Source organism: Platichthys flesus, chromosome 18, assembly GCF_949316205.1.
Source record: "Platichthys flesus chromosome 18, fPlaFle2.1, whole genome shotgun sequence".
Classification (NCBI taxonomy): Eukaryota; Metazoa; Chordata; class Actinopteri; order Pleuronectiformes; family Pleuronectidae; genus Platichthys; species Platichthys flesus.
In genome coordinates, this window is record NC_084962.1 from 5462308 (window position 1) to 5483233 (window position 20926).

Below are 20926 nucleotides of genomic sequence, written 5' to 3' on the forward strand. Positions count from 1 at the left end.
AATTTGCATAATTGAATGGTCGCTATAGGAAGTACAGAAAGTGAGAGAAAAACACCCTAAATATGTTTGGAACTTAAAATAAGCTTTCTTCTACAGAAGCATATTACATTCACTTCACAAAGAAAATTATTCTGTTTTTCTGAGATAATTATCTCGGAAATGCCGAGATAAATGCCCCAAAAAATAAAAAATAAAAGTGAATGGAATACGCTTCCGTATTTTTCTGTTGATTCTTTTTTTTTTTTTATCTTGCCATAGAAATAGGCCATCACTTCTCAAGATAACTTCATGACTTTAATGCTGTATCTAGACCCACATACATAAATCTATTTTGTCCTGTATTGTTAAATGTTAGAATATCAATTTAATCAAAATGATATGTGGGGTGGAACTTCTAGCTCTACGTCCAGCCCTCCTCCTTTATCCGGCCTTGGGACCGGCAAAATGATCCAAAAGAGATACTATGGCAGAGCAAGTTATTTATTTTTTTCTTCTTAAGTTTGGTTCAGTTTTCAGGGCCCTGAAATAATCAGTTTCACCACGTTCCACACGACGGATGTGGACTCTGCAACATGACTCATGACTCATGTTTTCCAGTGACAGTAAATATACATTGACACTTACATCCCGCTCTGTAAGCCAGGGCAGGATCAGCGGTGGCTTTTTGCGCATGCGCGATTCATTTGCTGTCTGGAGGACGCGGATTGTGGGTCTCCTCTCTGCAGCTGGGAGACTGACCTCCTGTGAGTGCGCTGGGATGGCGGAGGGGCTCATGGCATCACCCGGTGCTCGTTGAGGACAGTCACTGCAGAACGATACGTGCTTTCACGTCAGTCTCCAAAACACCAGAAAGTCTCTAATATCACCAGAAAAAGTCGCTAGATTTGTCGCTAGTAGCTTTTGAAAAAAAAAGTCGCCATGAGGGTTTAGAAAGTCGCCAGATTTAGCGACAAAGTCGCCAAGTTGGCAACATTGACCCTAGCAGACCCCCGGCTTCGCACATAATGACATTTACCCGTTGGGTATTATTAATCAGTGCTCATTTATGCATCCACTCTGACAATGTGTGCACCCTTGGCCTGTCCCTGTCCCCCCTGTCCCCCTCGTTGTCATCCTGCTGGCCTCAGCCTGAGCAATCCTGGCTGGGCAGGTTTCCAGAGAATGAAAGGGATCTTGGGTTATCTCCATCATGACACATATTGCCACAGGGTGCCCACAAGTGAACACATCTTAATTTTGTATAGAATGGACCTGGATCCTCCATAGACTAAATGGACTGGTTGTTTTCTCCAGTGACCTCAGATGCATGTGCGTGTGTGTCCCCGTCGGTGAGATTACCCTTTCATGCGTGTCTATGTAGACAGTTTAGCTTTATCCTCACAGACATCACAGTTTTTTTAATACATCCCTCTTTCCACTCCCAGATTTATTTTATTTTCTCTCCTTTTACAACTCTTCATTTTGCTGCTCCCCCTTCTATTTCTTTCCACCCTATCTTGCCATCCTCTTCTTTACCTACGCTCTTTATAGAGATTTGAGAGATTTGTCTAATCTTTACTTTTGACCTGAAACTCATCTATAATATCCTTTTCTTATTATTGTACCCTTTCACTGGTTCTCCAAAACACTTTTATTGAATGCCTCACGGATGCTTTCATACATTCTGGTGGATCCATTTATAGTATGGGTGGTCCCAATGGGAATCAAACCCTTAAATGGTGCAATGTCAGTCCTGGGCTGTACCAGTCGAGCCGCAGAGGGCCCGTAGCATGGTAACAACCCCCCTCATTTTCCACAAGCTGACGACATCCAGAGAGGGGAAAAAATCCAGTCAGAGGATGAGACCAGAAAAGGCAGTAGGAAACTTGTGCTATAATATATGTCAGAATGTTGTGACATGCCGGTGCTGGAACACCACTGGCAGTAAAGTCTTACTTTTGTTTAAGTGATTGGTGACTTTAATTTGACTGATCCCAAAATTTATATGGTGCCATTGGAACTTGACGAGGTGCCACAGTACAGCCACATTCTTGTAGGTCCACCGTGCCAGCTCGGAGCTTTACGTGTTTGGTATTGGAAAACGATGTCTGGGTTACTGAACATTCCCACAGCACATGCCCAGTATTTGTAGCTTTGGCTCTTGTAACGGACCTCTAGTGTTTTTCCTTTCAAGTTGATGTGGGAGCTTTAGCCTGTGAAGGCGCTCACAGGCTGCCATAAAGTCATTTGTTCCTGGGGCTGTACAGCAAGGGTTTCTGCTGGCAGTAAAAGCGGAAGATTCATACAGCTGTCAGTTCCAGTTTCTCTGGTGGCCACCTCCAGGCTGCATTCACACTCATACATTTTAGTTATAGAATTCATCACTTGCTACATTTACGTCTGACGTTCCCACTTCTCCACAGTCTTTTTCCTAGCCGTTTTGAAAGAGCCCTTTGGAAATGCTGCTGACTTGTTTTAGACCGAAAACTCTAGGCAAGCACTTTAGTCAGGACGAACAGAAACAGAGACGTTTGGAAACAATGATGCAGAAACCGACAGTCACTTCCTGATTGGCTCTTCCCTGATTTGTTAAGCTCTTGTCACATGACCCTTCATGCCAGTGACAGTAATCAATATAATTGCTAAATGTTTTGCACTGATGGCAGTTGAAGGCATGCATATTAATGCACTCTATAAAGCAGGACTGCACAGTTAATGGGGAGTGATTACAAGTAGTGCCTGTATAGATTTACACAGTAGCATTATTTTAATAGTTATTTTAATAGATAATTTTACAATTAAGTCAGTTAAGAAATAAGATAATATTATTATTGATGATGTAATTGCAAGTTTGGGAAAAAATGGCGTTTTACTATACACACATTATTATTTAACACAATAATAAGTATGTGACAGCTGGATGAAAGGATACAAACTTTTTCCTGTACTTGATTCCTCTTCTTTGACAACCTGTTGAAATATTTAATGGTTGAGATCATTTTGAGTAAAAATTGTCTTGATCGATCCCACTTTTTTAAACCCCTCCTTCCAACTCCAACACTGAAGTTGACAATGTTTCAGTTGATGATATATGATCCAAGTATGACCAATGATTAGAGCTGGGCAATAAATATATATAAAAAATATACGAAAAATATTCGTATTATTATTCGCTATTGACAGATAAGACAACTTTTATCTTGATATCGTTTTTAGCTGTATCAACCAGCCCTCCAAATAATAATTATGATTTTATTTCCAAGAATAGTATTATATGTGATCCATATCTTGGATTCGCTCTGTGACCTTAATTTTGTGGCACATTTTTTTTTCTTGACATCCCCCCCGTCTTAATCCCGCCATCACTCTGTTCCTACCAATGCCCAGCAGAGAAACAATGCAGCACCTGGTGCTTTCACCACCGGCAGTGACTGGGAGGAAACCCAGCCTGGGTAACAGGGCCTGGTAGGTTCCTTCCATATTCAGCCTTCATCTCCAGATGTTATCAGGCGGCTGTGTTGACATAGAATTGTGTAAATCAGCTTGTTTGCGATATGGGTTTAACAGGTCGATGTGTGACTCTTGAGAAATCTTTGTTGTATAGGGAACTCTTGCCGGCTGCAGAAACTGGTGTAGTTGAGCCTATCCAAGACATTTTTTTGTCACGTTTGCCTGCTTGGTTGTACACTCACTGCAGCAGTCTTTGAGCTGTAACACACACACTAGATCAGATCTATTGTTTTGTCAAGCCCTGCCTTGCAGCTTTCCTTTGGTGTTTGTGGTTTGTTAATATTTTGGGAACACCCTGTTTTTGTGTTTAATGCTGCGAGGCACAGATTGTTAAGTTTAAGCCCACTGTTCATTCTCTCTTATTGATGTTAAAAAAGAGGGTGAATGCAGACAGAATACACCATTGATAATGCTGGTGTCACTGGTGTGTAGCTGAGCATTAAATGCCATTTAATGCTGGAAGGCATGTTAACATGCTTGTATGTGAATCCATGTTTGTTCCTCATGAATCTCCTGTGCTAATCAATGATTTAGTGGCACAGCCCCACCTCTTATACATGCAGCATATGTGTTGGGGCACTGCCTGTGGGGATTGGACAGCTGTGCAAGTGTGATGTAGGAGGGTTAAACATGGAAAAATACTTTTTATTGGGGTTGGTCGTGCCTCCCTTAACACAGCTGCTGGGAGAACCCCTGCCTGTGACATAAAGTGGCCTGGTTCTATTTCCATCTGTAATTTCGGTAATTTACTGGATGTTTTTAGGCTACTTGCAATTGAATTGCTCAAAGGGCCGTGTTTTTGAAGCGCCTTTGGCAATGAGTCACTTTCCCTTTTAAGGACTATGCTATTAGAATCAAACAGCTTTAATTTGTCCTCTGAGGACCTCTGTTTGCTATTTAGTCCGCCTTAACTTTGTTGCATTTATTTGGCGTTTATTTATTGCTATTGCAAGGAGATCAGAGCCTTGTATTTTTGGGGAAATTTTGGATGTGAATCAGTTTTTAACCTTTTTTACGAAAGCAAACAAATACTTATCTCTGTGTGTGGCTGGTGAGTTATTTCAAGATACTTTTATCTTGACTTATATGAACTCAGCAGTCTAAAGCACTTGTTTAGGTGTTTTGGAGTGGTTGGATTATGGTCCAACCACTAATTTCTGGGGCAGAAGTTGCTGTGGCAGGGAAATCCTACAGAAGTTAGAAGGCTCTGTTTGATTTGTTTTTTTGGTTTGTGCTGACACAGTAGCAGTGAAATGTCACATACAAAGCCATTTTGAATCTGAGGGTAATGTAATGTTATCTAACCGCCTGGCCGGAAACTGCAGACTGGTAAATTTGTATTTATACGACTTACATTCACCGAAAGGAAAAGGAACAGATTTAGTGATTGTTAAATACCAGATATTTAGAGACAGTGACTCCACATTTTCCCCCAACAATATGCATTCACCAGCTATCATAATAAATCAGAAAAAAAAAATCAGGCCTCCCTCATGACTCCCTGGCATCGTCATAGGCCAGAGTTATCCAGGTCTATCAATTGCTTATTTTTTATGATGCAGAGTATTTCCTCTGCAAAGGTTTACAAAGTCTAGGAAAACTCCCAGCCAGCTCATGATGTGATAAGTTCGCCCCCTCCAGTGGTCCAGTCTCTCTCCTCTCTTCCACTAACCCGGTTTCTGTCAGCCACTATCTCTCTCTCTCTCTCTCTCTCTCTCTCTCTCTCTCCCTCTCCCTCTCTCTCTCTCTCTCTCTCTCTCTCTCTCTCTCTCTCTCTCTCTCTCTCTCTCTCTCTCTCTCTCTCTCTCCATCCCTTCGTCTCCCTTGTCTTGCTCGCAAGCGGCATATTTGTGTCGTTACCTCACTGTGGTTGTAAATAATCCCCATTATGGCTTCCAGATGTCCCTCTATCCTACTCTGGATTTGAGGATGAGGTTGGACACTTACTGTAACTGGCTCAGCTGCTGACTAGGCCTGAGTATGTGATGCTTTTTTTGTCTCCCAATCTTCTCTCTTACTTTCTTATTCTTTCTCCCATGAGATGCACTTGGTTGCCTATTCTGCTCTGTCTCAGTTATGTTTATGTCCCATGCTTTTCCCCCCAACTTTTTTAAATCCGCAGTTGTTACCTATATTTTTTTCTTCTTCTTGAAATTCAGACCACAAGTGCGGTGGAATTGTCCATCCATTCCACCCCTCAGCCACAGACTCCCTAGCAGTCAAATCATATTGAAAAATGCCAATTCTGATATTTTGTAAAACATAAAGTTGACAGAGCTTCCTAACCCAGATGAGTTGGCTTACTATTGTTAGAGAATGTTCCATGTTGGTTTGAGAGCTGATAGCAGATCGTTGACTTCATTCACACGGTGGCAAACAAATCAAATGGAACAATAGGAAAACGTTTGTGAAAATTATTAAATTAACAAAAAGGTATAATAAGTAATAAGTTGTATGATAAAATTACTTTCAGCTACACCAAGCCTTGAGTCATTTAGAGACACTATATGTGTGTGACTATGCACACACACAAGCACACAATCATTCTGACAAATTTCACATGAGCACGCCCTGAAGACATTGCATGGAAGAGACTGAGGCTGAGGCCTGTTGTGATCACCGAGCATATCATTTGCGGGTCGGCTGCTAAGTGAACACACTTGCCTGCAGTTTCCCAAGTTTCTCACAAACATGGCTGACACTGTTCTTGGTGGTATGGAGCAGGATGGGCCTGATAAGTGCTCAACATTTTGGGTTAAACCAGTCTGGCTATGTGGATTAGCTGGCGTCACTCATGTTTTTCCAGTTTCACTACATCCTAAAGCTTGCTACTGAACGTGTGTGTTTCTATGTGTGTGTCTGTGTGTGTTTGTGTGTACTGGTACTTATATAGTCGTGAGAACCTTTTTGAGCAAAGACCTTAAGGACTGAGGAGTGCATTATGTCGTCACTAAGATAGAAGTACAAACGTGTGTGTGTTTTGCATAGTACATTCTGCAAGTGTATGTCACTGGTCATGCCTGCGTTTGTGCTCTCATAAGGTGTTGTTGGATGTCTTTTGCAAATATCACGCACTACATGAACGTGACTAACATGTCAGGTTGGCTCACCCGCCCGACACGTTGCAAAACCATCTGAAAACAAAGGGCTCCACTCATGCTAAAGCTTGGACTGCCACCTTTCCAAGCATCGCCGGGGGTTCCTACCACACCTTGTCTTAGCAACCGTTTCTATGTTTATGCCTCCCTGTATATTTTGCTAGTGAGTAAAGATGTATTACCAAACTGTATGGCATGTTGGTGTTAATCCATCTCAGCTACCGGAAAAGTACAGATGCATTATATATCTGGGTAAAAGTAGGTGAGCTTACAGGTTCCAGACATTGTGTTTTATATGTTGACCCTGCATACTGTCATATTGGCCCAGTATTTCCATCACACACACACACACACACACACACACACACACACACACACACACACACACACCCCATACAATTGATTTCCATTCACATCACAGGCCAACACGACAGGTTAAATGTTGCTTTGGGCTTATAAACCACCTGCTGTTGGACTGATGTTCATTTTTACTCTTCCGAAAAGCAGCTCCTATTATCTGTCCGGCTGTGGTATTTCTGCCAAGGCCAGAACAAGACACAGCCACCAATTATGTGTCAGATGTAGATGTGGGGAACTAGATCTACTAGTCTGTGTGTATGTGCACAAAGTTGTATGTGTCTATGTTGATGCGTGTGCTTTGTTGTGGACAGGGCCTGTGGGCTCCTGGCTCAGAGATGAAAGACATATCTCATGTGGCTTGTTTAGTGGAGCTCCTGAGTCAGCATGCAGCTACTAATCAGTATTTTCTCCCTCTCAGCTAGCCTGACTCCACCCCCTTCCCCCTACTCTATAGCCTACTTGTACGATTAAGAATGAAATGAGTGAATTGGATATAATGTATGTATTTTAGCCTTGAGCCTTAGGGGTTAATGCCACTCAAAATTGTCAGAGCAGTTCAGATGAAGAAGATGGGGTGAGGAAGAATCTAAGATTACTGAGTTGGCCTAGTTGTCTTCCCTACAGCACTAACCTTCGTAGTTGAAGACTATAAAGGTTAGTGCTGTATAAACATAAACATTGTGGAGTCGGGATGACAAATGAATGGGAAGCACCTGGGAAGCACCTGCAGGGTCCAAGGTTTGGCTCTATAAATTTGATTAGATTTGTCTACATCAGTTCTGAGCCCATTTTTCTTATTGAAAGGGTTGTAAGCCTGGAACCAAGCCAACCAGCTATTCGATTAATCGTGACCATAAAACATTTGATTTGGAGCAACAAATAATTGGAAAATGTAAAAAAGGCAAAGCAACAAAACTATATACATAATTGCAAGAAGAAGTTAAGAAACAACGCATCCCATAAACCATTGCAAATTATCCCTTTCCAACCTCTTCCAGGCACATCCTGGTCACTTTGTGGTAAAACGTCATCTACGACAAACCATCCGATCCTGGGGATTGTGGGTAGTGCATTATTTCATCACAAATTAAACACATTTTTCTTAAAACTAAGTTGATAATACATGGTGATGTGGTTTCTTCAGGAGCTTATGGTTATGTCTACCCTGGAACAGTATTATGGCAGATTATCAAAATTTCTATTAAATAATTAATGGGATTTTTACTTCCTGAACCACTCACAATGGTGCTGCTTTCATTTGGCTCTAGTAATAGCTTTCTTTTAACTGAGTAGCCGTATGCCTTCAGACAGATACTTCTTTTTGTATTCATAGTGAATTTGAGGGGCGCATAAGTTTGTATCCACTGCAGAATTAATGGATCCCTTTATCCGAGATAATATCATTTATGGATATTGGCGTCATTAATCCAGGATGTCAATATAAGCTACAGAAGGGGTATAGAGACTGTTTGTACAAAGCGCAAGTAAATTTTACAACTACTCACAACACTGTGACTTGCAAATATGCCCCCCGGGGATTCTGTTAAAATCATCACTGTGATGATCATCATTTTAAGTTTGTCATCTAAATTATAACCTGTTGTCCAATCCTGTTTACTGTGCTGGTTACACATATTCTGTGCCAAATGCCTAATATTTATTCAAGAGCAAATTTTGGGAGCCAAGCCAGATAGTCCTGGTTGTGGGTAAAGTTAATTCTATTTTATGTTTTATTGTTTGAGTAAATTTTATTTTTTAATCTTGAAAATTCTTAAGAATTGAAGTTCATTGCTCTTTGAAAGCCTGTACTTGCAGGATTATGCTCTAATATTAAAACATTTTCAGTGATAATATAATATTTATGACAGGATTCTCAGCACAGAAGAGGATTACATTTTATGTCAGAGGGTGCCTGCAAGTGGAGACATTGCAGGACCTGATTAGAATAAGTGTTGAGTGAACTAGCTTGGAAGAGGCTTTTGCCAACAGGGCTGTACAGATGAGGTTCAGTCAGGGCAAAAAAACAAACTACAAGGGTTGACTTTCAGAGGTGCCATGTCGTAGTGGCCCTCAGGGGGATGTGCTCTACAAAGAGGCATTCTGTAAGAGAAGTTCCATGCTTACTTGTTTTTGTTGTGGTTGTTGTAATTTATTTATTACTAAAACATTTACTAGTAAAACAGTTAAGATGGGAAAAGTATGAATGATTGCTTTGTATGTCGTTGAAAGTGGTACGCCTAAATTTAATTCTACTAGTTGAAAAAGTTAGTCTGAAACTCTAACATTGTAATTCCTGTAGGTTTTCTATTTGTGGGGGAAATGTGAATAATTGCATTGTAAGACGATTACATTTTCTGCTTGTGATCCTAACATTTTCAGTAAGGGGCTACAGTGCTCTTAGTGAAATAAGTTAGTCTGGAGCCCTGTGTGTTGAGGATTATTATTACATTTCTGAGGAAACATTAAATAATTTACTGGCGTAAATAGGGTGAAACTCATTAACGTAAACTGAAATGTATGAATCAATTTAAGAAGTCTTTAATGCAAAAAATGTTTGTTCTTCAGACTGAAAAAAGTACACTGAAAAAAATCCTCCTTCCGTGCTTAAACATAGAAAAACATCAATGTTAAATAGATTTAATCTCTTGCATAATCTTTTGGTACTCCAGCATATTTGTGTGGCTTTGATTCATGAATTAATATGAATCTAAAGGGATCTAGTTACCAGATGTTATCTTCACCATGGAAAACATGCCTTGACTGGCTCGAGATGTTGGCCAAAATAAAACTCTTTGGCAGAGATTGAAGAGAATTGGTTGTGCTGTGGAAAGCAGAATGGGAAATTACCTCAGGCCTCGAGCCAAATTGTTGGAGATTTTGATAATTACTTATGAGTTTGTCTGCCAGTCCCTTGGCAGTTAACCTGCATTCAACCTGTTATGAATGAAAGACATGAGGTAATTGTCACATCTAACAATGACACGATGACATGGTTGGTCTTATGCGAGACATTCTTCCTTGGAAACGACCTAATTTTAAAATTTTTCAGTTAACATTTTCCTAGGTTGAGATTCACTTGTGGGTGACATTGCAGTAAATTCAATTTCGAGAAGGCCTTTAGCCAGCCAAGCAGCTGGACTGTTGACTTGACTGCTGTTTGGATGTGATTCGTTGCCTCTAGCAGTGAATCTTGGGTCTTTCCTGTTCCGAACAGCATGTATTATTGTCTGGTCCAGACTTTGTGTTTTCGTTGGCAGTTGTACTGCAATGCACTAATTCAATTGTGTGTCATATTGTTTGTTATAATTCTTGCAGACTCGTAGCGGTGTTTTCACCAATCGCCTGAAGTAGGCTCACAAGTCCAGTCACAACAGGCTTTATCAACCACTAGACTTCAATGTTTCTTGTCAGTTTCTGCTGTAACTGGTCTGATATGACTAATCATATTTCCCATGTCAGTCTCTCTGATTGTATTTCTGGTGTGTAGTTATGTGAACCAGGACGTGGCACATTGCACTGGCCCCTAGTTTCCCTCTGCCCTGCGGTCATAGTAGGCCAGGTCAGCTGTTAGTGGAGTCGGTGCAAAAGAGACAGAGAGCGAGAGGTTGTGGAGCCATGAGTGGCCTGTTTGTTTTATTTCAACAGTCATTTCCCTGTTTCCCTGAGTTTTTTCTCTGGAGGTTGTGTTAAGTCATGGCGACCAGATGATTTTAGCATGATGTTTGGCCAGTGAGGGATTGCTGACAGACCAAGAGTGTCAGCTTGGCTGGTTGTCACTACAGACACACACGCACACACTGCAGTAGTAGTTATTGTAGTAGATGAAGATTGTGTCTTTTGTTAACCAAAACAGCTACTGTATGTAAAAGTCAAACATCGAAGTGTATTTGTATGTGGGTGCTTGCTTGTCTTCATGCTAATATAGATAATGCTAAACTGGGCTAATCCTCCTGTTAAAAAGCATTAAAAGAGGCCTAGATATAGACATACAGTGAATTCTTATAAAAAAATAGTTATGTGATATTTCTCTGTCTTATCAGGGAATCTTTGTTTCAGTTTAAATAATGTGCTGAGCTTGCAGCCAATCCAGGTTATCCTTGGCATGCTGGAATCATGTAAACTAGGAAGTGGTTGAATGGCTCTCCACAAGTCAGGGAAATGCTGACGTCATTTATAGATGGAATCTGTCTGGCTTTGTGAGGGAACGCTGGTGTCCCTCGCTTATCCCTCCCATGTCCCTTTCCCACCAGGAACCATAACTGAAGGGGTTACAATAGCAAGCTTGATCATTCAGCCCCTCTGTGTCCGGTGTCATATGGGGTAAAGACCTCCAGGTGGTCTCTACCACTCTGATAACGTTAATTTCAAGAAGTGGCAGCTTTTATTGAGTTGTGGGGGAAATGGTGAGTTCCTGGTGGCTTACCACATGAGTAGCACAATTATATTTCCATAAGCCTAGGTCAGAGGATAAAGTCATTTTTCGCATTTTGGGTTTCTCACTCCACTTACTATTTGTGATTTTGTCGATAAGCAGTAAATGTAAATGATAAATAAAATTTACCCAGGAGAATGGTGACCAGATATTCTCCTCCCCGTCTGATCCCAGCCATTGGTCTCCAGCCAGTGATTATCAAAGCTAGTAATTATCAAACTTATTTGTGGCTAGAACTTTGTGATCAATAGAGGTTATGACCTATTCCATCAGCAATAGACATCACTCCTCATGCCTTTCCTTGTTTAAATTGGGGTTCTGTCTTTGCACATTGCAGTTTAAACACTAGCACTTATCTACTTCCATCTTCACAATTCACTCCTCTGATCCTCTGTATTTACTCCAGAGGATGTGCATGTGTCGATGCAAATGTCCGAGTGAAAGCCTCTGTGTTTTTCCTGCAGACTTTCTCTGCATGGCCTCTTAGTATTAAGACTGCAGAAAGTCAGCAGAATCCGATGTGTGAACACAGCAGGGGATCCCCCACTGTATTCATCTAAGCTCGTCATCAAAATATTGACAAGCTTATGATTTATACTTGTCACTCTGATACTCTGTTTTACCATAATTGATTATGTTGCCTTTGTTGTGTAATGCATCTTTTTTGGAAGCCTAATGACCCTAATATTATAAATAAAAATGTTGTGTTTCTTCTGACATTAGTGGAGACACTGTTACATTGAGGTTATTGTAAAATGCTTTGGGTTACTCTGTTAGTTGTGATTTTCGAAGGAACCATTCATAATCTTGCCTAGGTGTACTCGCTGTTTTTCTGTGTTATCCAGATTATATTCTGTGGATCATTTCATTCACTAGATTCGGTTTACTATCCACCTCTTTCCAATGTTTCATAAGAAAATCATATGATTATAGATTTAGGCCCTAAATGTTTAGTTGTAAAAACCGTGCTATTTGCTTTAAATCCTGCTTTAAGTATATGTGACTTATTCCGCTCTCTTCCTCTCCACAGCCAAACCCTTCACATCCAAAGTGAAGCAGATGCGCCTCCACAAAGAAGACTTTGAAATCCTTAAGGTGATTGGACGAGGAGCCTTCGGAGAGGTAATACACCCTTTTATTTCACACTCAATCTAACCAAGAATAATCCATCACCGTACTAATTGAGAATCTGCTAGATGGTTTCTTCCCCGTTCTCTCTCTTTGGATAAGAATTGTAGTTAGCTTGGGGCATTTTCTTATGGGTGCACCATCAGCAGTGCATATGTTTGGTCTACTTGTCCATATTGGCAGGAGATATCTCAATTACTGGAACTTCTTCCTTGAGGCAAAGCTTTTTCAGTAGATCCTCAGAAGGTGCATGTCAGTAAAAGGCTATTATTCTTGTAGCCTCACACCTTCAAACCTGAGTTATAACAGGCAAGACTGTTGCTGCATTTAATAGAGGATTGCTTTCTGCTGCATTCCAGGTAGCGGTGCGTAGTATTGGTCTGCCACACGAGCATGACTCTACTTGCAACTTGAACAAAACTTTTGAAATCTCCTCTCATATGTAACCCATGGAGTGGATATGAGTTGGTGTCAGCGAAACCAGCTCATGTGGGTTAACATGTGTCTCTGTTTGTTCTGTGTATCTTGAATATGTGCCTGTAGGGAGGGTGAAATACATTTGTCACTGAGTTTCAGGTGATGATGTCAAAGCTGGGGAATGTCAGAGCGACAGGTATTGTAGTCCCTCGGCCAAGAGTCTTGCATAATGTCAGCGTCCTGAACCTTTTATCATCGCACAGAATCTCTTTGACGGTGCCTCCTCGAAAGATTGTCAAGGTGTCAACATTCAGGGGTTATTCTTGAGCCATGATACGCACTTCAAATCATTTTATCTGGGAAATTGTTATCCAGCATCTGCACAAACAAGTTAGCAAATTCCTTTGAAAATGCTGTGATAGGTGCAGGTAGACAGAAAGAAGTCAGGAAAGTGATAGATTTGTGGTTGTAGATAGATTGGACACACCTGCCAGCATGTAGCAACACAACGACAGCACGCTAGTGTGCACACTTGAGCCACTGCGAGGACTGCTGGTATGAGTGTGTGTTTGTGTGTGTGTGTGCGCGCGTGTGTGTGTGTGTGTGTGTGTGAGAGAGAGAGTCATGTGTCTGTCTGTGCGTTATAGGCTTGTTCTCAGCAATGTGGTGTGACCCTTTAATGGTGCTACCTTGTGGTAACATTCCAGCGCCCTTTCTCTCGGCCAGCTGTGCTTGTATGAGTTTAACAAGACAGCAAAATGAAGTCAGGCTGAGAAACATCACGATTGTCCCATGTCTCCACCTTTTAATCACCCCATGTATGGAAGTAAATCTGTGTCATCCGGATTTGAAACAAAAAAGACATTGAATTTCTAGCACTGAATATTTATGCATGGAAATTTTGTATTTGACTGTTTTTCAACGTTTAAAATTCAACCGCAAAAAATTCAAGCTCAAAAAATTCAAGCTCAAAAAATTCAACCGCAAAAAATTCAACTGCAATATCCGGGGATCCAGGGAGGAGCAATCGATTCCAGATTCAAGATCGGGAGCGTGCGTCAAGCAACGAGAGCGAGCGGGAGTGACCGACACCAATGCAGCTTTGACTTGTCAGCTAGCACAGTGACTAGCCATGTCCAACAATGGTGCTTCGGTGAGTGTTTAAACTCTTCTATATGCCATCGGTGTAGTTTGTTTCTGTAAGATGTAGTAATAAACAGCTGACATGTGTACATTCACGGACTTTATTGGACATAAACTAAGTGGAACTTAAACGAGATGACGTTCGGATTTTTTTTTTTCGAACGGGCCAGTGACTGGCATGGGTAACGCCAGGATTTCAATTTTGGATGGGCCACTATTTAATAGGAAAAATAATACTTATTATATGATCCCTGCCTGACTTGCTTGTGTTTATCTGCTGTAGACGAGCTTTAACAGGGCGGTGCGCCGCTCTCTCTCCCGTTAAAAGTGAATGTCGCTCACCCAGCTCTCTCTCTCTCTCTCTCGCTCCACTGTCTCTCTCTCCTGTTACTACATGTGTTAAACCAAATGCACGAAAAGCCAAATCAAATCAGAAATACGTATTATTATTATTTTTCCTATTAAATAGTGGCCCATCCAAATTTGAAATCCTGGCGTTACCCTTGCCAGTCACTGGCCCGTTCAGAAAAAAAAAATCCGAACATCATCTCGTTTAAGTTCCACTTAGTTTATGTCCAATAAAGTCCGTGAATGTACACATGTCAGCTGTCTATTACTACATCTTACAGAAACAAACTACACCGATGGCATATAGAAGAGTTTAAACACTCACCGAAGCACCATTGTTGGACATGGCTAGTCACTGTGCTAGCTGACAAGTCAAACCTGCATTGGTGTCGGTCACTCCCGCTCGCTCTCGTTGCTTGACGCACGCTCCCGATCTTGAATCTGGAATCGATTACTCCTCCTTGGATCCCCGGATGTTGCAGTTGAATTTTTTGAGGTTGAATTTTTTGCGGTTGAATTTTTTGAGCTTGAATTTTTTGAGGTTGAATTTTTTGCGGTTGAATTTTAAACGTTGAAAAACATTCAAATACATAATTTCCATGCATAAATATTCAGTGCTACAAATTCAATGTCTTTTTTGTTTCAAATCCCGATGACACAGATTTACTTCCATACCCATGGACACATACTTGGTACATTGTGTTGGAATTTGTTACCGTGTTAGTGCATTAAACAGTAAAATGCAGCAGAAAGATAAAGAACTAGTTAGATATCAATTTGGTTCAATGGTAAATGAAGATGAAATTGTGCAGAAGGATGCGGCACACCAGTTTTGACTGCATGATTAGTTTATCTCCTTTATTTCCACCTTTCATCACTTTGCTCATTATATTATTCCGATCAGAGGAATGTCTTGCTGAAACAGTAAGATGACTTGTCACTATAATTAATAGTCCAGAAAGGGACAAGTTTACATTCTATTAAGTCCAAAAGTATATTTAGTGAAGACAAATGTAGAAGACGGAGCATTGAAATAACACAGAGTATTGCCCCAAGCATTGTACTCACCAGCTGTGAGACGACATAGCGCTCTGCAGGTTTTTGTCAAGCGCTGCTACTTTAAGGCACCTGATAAGTGCGAACACTGTTATTGTCAGGGAGCAGGTAACACTGTTAAGTCAAGTAGTCATTCTAAAATTCCACTCTGATGAGCGTAATAATAGTTCATCTGGTCTGAGGTTGGATCTAGCAAATGCAGAGGGTGAGCTTTGGTATTTGCTTTTATATTTTCAATTTTGTACATTTTTAAGAAACGAGAGGCTGAGACGTTGGAACAATGAGTCAGAGATTAAAAAAAGACAAAACCAGACAGACCCAGATGGGCAGACACAGACGCAGGAAAACAAAGTTAAAATAAAAATACTTGAGTCAGATAGGGAGGCGAGAGAGGCTGAGTGCAGGATGTTTTGATTTCATCCTCCCATTGTCAGCAGCAGGCGGAGGAATGGCACGGGTGCATGACGTTGCAGAGCTCATCTGATGAATGGTCCAGTGTGTACTGGCCGATTGCCTGTGAAAAAGCTTCCATTAGGACTCAGTTGCTAATTCACTGTACAGCTTGTCACGTTAGGTCACTAGTCACTTGCCACCTTCTTGAAAATACAGCCTTGACTGTTGGGTTTTTCAGGTTTGAAGCCATTTTTAGCACAGACCTTGTGTGTTTCCTTCTCTCTCTTCCACTCTGACAGCAAATGTCCTGTGGAATAACCAGCTAAGCTGATAATGGCCTGCATCAGTTTTTGTGAATATGATGTTGGATATGTGTCCATATTAAAGCATTTCACTTGAAAAACGAAATGTATCCTCTCCATTGCAAATGGATCATCAACTATCCCATCTACAGTATATGTGCAATAAAGAATATCTGCTGATATTATGTTATCAGAATATTTTTACTCCCTAAAGTCAGCATTAGGGATGTTACGATACCTACAATTTTGTGGTTGATACCGATACTAGGAAATGTCCACCATTCTTGATACCCATTCGCATTTGCAAAAAAACAAAAACAAAACAGTACATCCTATTAACTAAAACACGCACTCCTTAAGCAAAAGCAGCCCCAAGCACTGCACGGGTCCCGGAAACCTATGACCTGGTGTCCAAGTGCAAAGTGAGCGCATGTCAGTGGGGGGAGGGAGGAAATGTGGGAGAGCAATACGGAAAGCTAATGATTAGATGAACTGTCATGGTTTGTTACATGCCTGTGAATAAAACAAATTTCAAAGGCAAAGTCGATTCTCTATGCTAACAAATCAAGCTCAGTGTCAGCACAAGGTAAAAAACACACTTATAATACATAATTTTATGAGTATAGACAGGAATTATGAATTAAACTCTACTTGGTCTTGCATGGGCCCTATATTTGACACCATATCCAAGAGGGAGGACAAGATTAAGGAAGGAACAGTAGAGACAGAGAAGAAAGGAGACACAAGGACAAAAACAGCCAGGCTTTGCCAAGAACAGTGCGCTCCCCCCATGTCCTCCTCTCTTCCTCATCCATTCCCCCTCTCCTCTGGTGAGGGATCACTAAGGGAAATCCAAACACTGCAGGAATGTTATCATTGTATTGCATTAGCAGCATTCCCCAGCTCATTTAATAGACTACAGACCCCTCTGCTGCATAGGGTGCCTGTGTTTGTTTCACTACCCATCTGTGTGTGCGTGTGTGACTTCACTTAGAAATTCCTGTCTGTCTGTTTACTTGGGTGCAATTTCTCTATCTTGTTTATGCATATTTTTCTATGTGTAATTAACCTTTTAAAGGAGCATAATAAATAGGATTCCAACAAAGATTGAAGATTACAAACTATTAAAGAGGCTAAAGAAGATAAACCTAGACATACATTTGCATGAACATGGTCGCTGGCTGGCAGCTCGATCCGGTTTGTCACAGCAGAGTGTTCAGCTCCTTTTTTGGCAAAAATGTGAAGCCAGAGCTGAGAAAGTCTATCATTGTAATGGTCAACAATTATCAGGGACGGGAGAGTTGGCAGTTGTTGTTAATATTGTACAAGCGGGTTTGAGAAACACAATGGCAGAGTGTGAAAGTGTCTAAATAGACTAACAAGTGAGAAATGTGAAACATTAAAAAGGACAGGGTAACAAACGTAGTTAAATCTTTACTATCAACATAATTTGTCAAGTTCATTGTGTTGCTCACTCATATTTTGGTTTAAATGGCAGATTCAGTGCCTATGTGATTGTGGTGAAGGCGTTTGAATGTGCAGTGCTTCATTTTCCAGTGTACAAATAAATCATTCCTCTATATTCTTTTTTCCTCACTCCTTTTCATACTTTCCTTATAACAACCAAACCAATAATTTTCCCTCTTTTTTATTTGCTTCTCATTTTCCTTTCCTTACATACAAATTACTCTCTTCTTATATGCAGATAAATGTTGACTTCATTTTAGATTCCTTCCATTTTGGTCTACTTCTGTTTCATCTTATCAGATAGGATGTATTCACACCATCATTAAGATCACCTATAGATAAATAGATGATATAATGATTGTTAAGAGCAGAGATATCTTCCACTTGTTCTGTTATCGATTATTCTACATTAAGACTTTTTCAAAGAGGGACAAATGCTTTTATATTGAAATATTGTCTTAATTATAATCTTAACTGTTGCTTGAACTGCGTGATTATTGTTCATGTAAGTATTAAATTGTGATCATTCATGAATGATCACATTTCAGTTCTTGGCATTTTAACTTAAACCTGTTTGTAATTTACTTATTTGTCTGTTTTTAACATGCTTCACATTCTTTTACTGTCTTTGCTGTCACACAAATGATTAATCCTGTGGTTTTTTGTTAACACTTCAACCTTTTTGTCCTTGGTGCAGGTTGCAGTCGTAAAAGTGAAAAACACTGACAAGGTATTCGCTATGAAGATTCTCAACAAGTGGGAGATGCTGAAGCGAGCTGAGGTGAGTGTCACCCAATGAAGTTTTTCCAAACCTCTGTTGTGGGCCTGCTTCTGGTCACAGATATCGGGCCAGTGCAGCAATATAGGAGAGATATTTAAAGTAAATAGTCATATGGACTGATTTATTAAAAAAACTGTCAAACAAAACTACAACCCCGGACTATCAACCTTCAAATCAGGCCCTGGTTAATAGATGTTTGCAGAACATGTCAGTGCCTGAGCTACACAAGCTGTTGATGCATGTTTTTCACATCGACCTCTTCCTGACAGTCTGACATTCCTGTTGGTCCCCCGGGTCTTCAATCTTCATGCCTCACACGTCACGGGCCAAAACGGGTCCCTGCTGTGCGTGTGCAAACGCCTGGAAAAGGGAACAGCTGTAGAGTCATGCTGTAAATGTACTGTAGACGGTGCATACAAACAGCATGTAACTACGCTTGTAGACTGTTATATGCTTACACATCAAAACCATTGGGGATATTTGACATATTGGCATTCTTTCACTGCGGGTATAAGATCAGGTTTCATTTTGCATGGGATGTTTATTATTGTTCTCAAGTGAATATTCATTCATAGGAAAATAATCAAAAATTTGATTTACTCTGAAAACCTGACTTGACCCTGATCAGCTGATCTGTAATCAGATGTCTCTATCTAGTTCTGTGCTTTTTGAACTAGGGGGTTCAAATATCTTTGCCTGAGGAGTTTTCTCTTCTTCCATTATCTTTTTTTTTTGTGGTCAGCACATTTGGACTGATGGAGCAGTGAGAGGTCAGGGTGCCTTCTGAGACATCACATGTTTTTTTGTCTGTTTGTACATGTGATTGATTTTTACAAAACAACCTCCTTCTCAGCTCTGGAGATCGACTTATTTAAAAAAACTCCGATTTTTTTATTATATAGTGAACATAAGGATCCACCAGTGCAAGTAATGAACCTTCCTTTTTATAGGTGCATTCCAGTCTAGTTTTTTCCACATGTCTCATTGTGTCAATTCACTTTAGTTAGCCTTTTAAGAAACCAATTTACTTGATGCATGACAAAAAAACAGGTTTCTGTAGTTAAGAGTTTTGAAAGGTTGTTGCAGAATGCTGACACACTTAGACATCTTACAAGACCAAAACCGTCCTGTCAAAGAGCAACAAGCTAAAAGGTTTGAAGACATCCATGTTGAACTGTCCTTGAGCTAAGACACAGAATCCTTGTGAATTCCAAGTATGCAGTTCTGTAAAAGTTCCCGACCTCTGACCTCCTAATGGACGGGGGCAGATGTGTGACATAGTATATTGCTCTTGTACACGCAACACAGAGCGTGGGCTCCAGGATTGTGCGACATTGATGGAAAATAATCCTGTTTTCATTTGTTTGTTGTAGTTAAATAATATACTGTAGGTTACTAAAATAACAAAATTAAAGCTGATTTAAATGATAAAAATATTGCCTAGTAAACATCAAAACATCAAATAATATGTCTAACAGAAGTTTAAATGTTTTAGCTGCCATTCTCTCATGATGCCAGTAAATGTGTTAATGTGTAATTTTTTCTTAATCTTCCTTCAGACGGCGTGTTTCCGGGAGGAGCGTGATGTGTTGGTAAACGGAGACTGCCAGTGGATCACCACCCTGCACTATGCCTTCCAGGATGACAATAATTTGGTAAAATGCGTTCTCTTTCTCACGTTATGATCGTTTTAATGTGAACTTAAGGTTCAGATGTGTCAGATTACTTTGGAGTATTACTATTACTTGCATACAAATTATAGTACTTTCTAAAGAAACCCCTATAGTTTATTTCGGAGTAGCTCCACTCGTATCTTTCATCTTTTTTAGAACACTGAACTTCCTCTCCATAATGCCTAGTGCCCTACCCGACGCTGACTAGCACATTCAACTCTGACCACAAAACGCAGCGTGACTTAGCATTGTAGGAAACTATGCAACAGAAGTCTACGCGGCCTAAAATCACTTACAAAAAAGCCTTTGCAGCGAGGTGACTGGTTGTGAGCCAAACTCTTCTTGACTTCCACTGACTTGGAGTCAAGATTAGTCCTCTCCCTCTAAGTAGACTATGTGCCCTCTCTCTTTGACCCCGAGCCCAAATGCCAGGGCTGCTTGTCATTCCATATCCCACATTCTCACAACAAATGCTTTACCATGGACACTCCCCAAGGCTTTTAAAAATATACTCCAGTGCCCCACCAGTTGTCTATTTTTAGGAAAACCCTCAAAAGTAGAGAGCCCTTTAGTCACTCGCTGCCTCTGTGCCCCTCTGTCATAATGATACTGTGAGAAAAAAGGGAATGGAGCGATGGCAGAGGGAGGGGGAAACAAGAGTGCCATATTTAGACCATTTTGTGTGTGTTTGGTTTCCTACATGAATCAATTAAGACCTAAGTCGCTGAAAAAAAAAAAAAAAGCTTTCTAAAACCCTAGCAGTGTTTGAAACCACCACACAAAACTGGTTTTCTGAAGAACTGACAGAATTGCAAACCTTTAAAAAACTTACATTTCTC

The 20926-nt window shown here is 40.5% G+C and overlaps 1 protein-coding gene across 6 annotated transcripts in view; it reads left to right on the forward strand.

The window, feature by feature from the left end:
- Positions 1-20926, forward strand: part of cdc42bpab (CDC42 binding protein kinase alpha (DMPK-like) b) — a 74859-nt gene that overhangs the window by 17767 nt on the left and 36166 nt on the right. For all 6 annotated transcript variants that reach the window (XM_062410712.1, XM_062410715.1, XM_062410713.1 and 3 more), the window contains exons 2-4: positions 12410-12501; positions 18331-18414; positions 19974-20069. In XM_062410712.1, coding sequence (XP_062266696.1) covers positions 12410-12501; positions 18331-18414; positions 19974-20069 — 272 coding nt within the window. The remainder of the gene's footprint in view (positions 1-12409; positions 12502-18330; positions 18415-19973; positions 20070-20926) is intronic.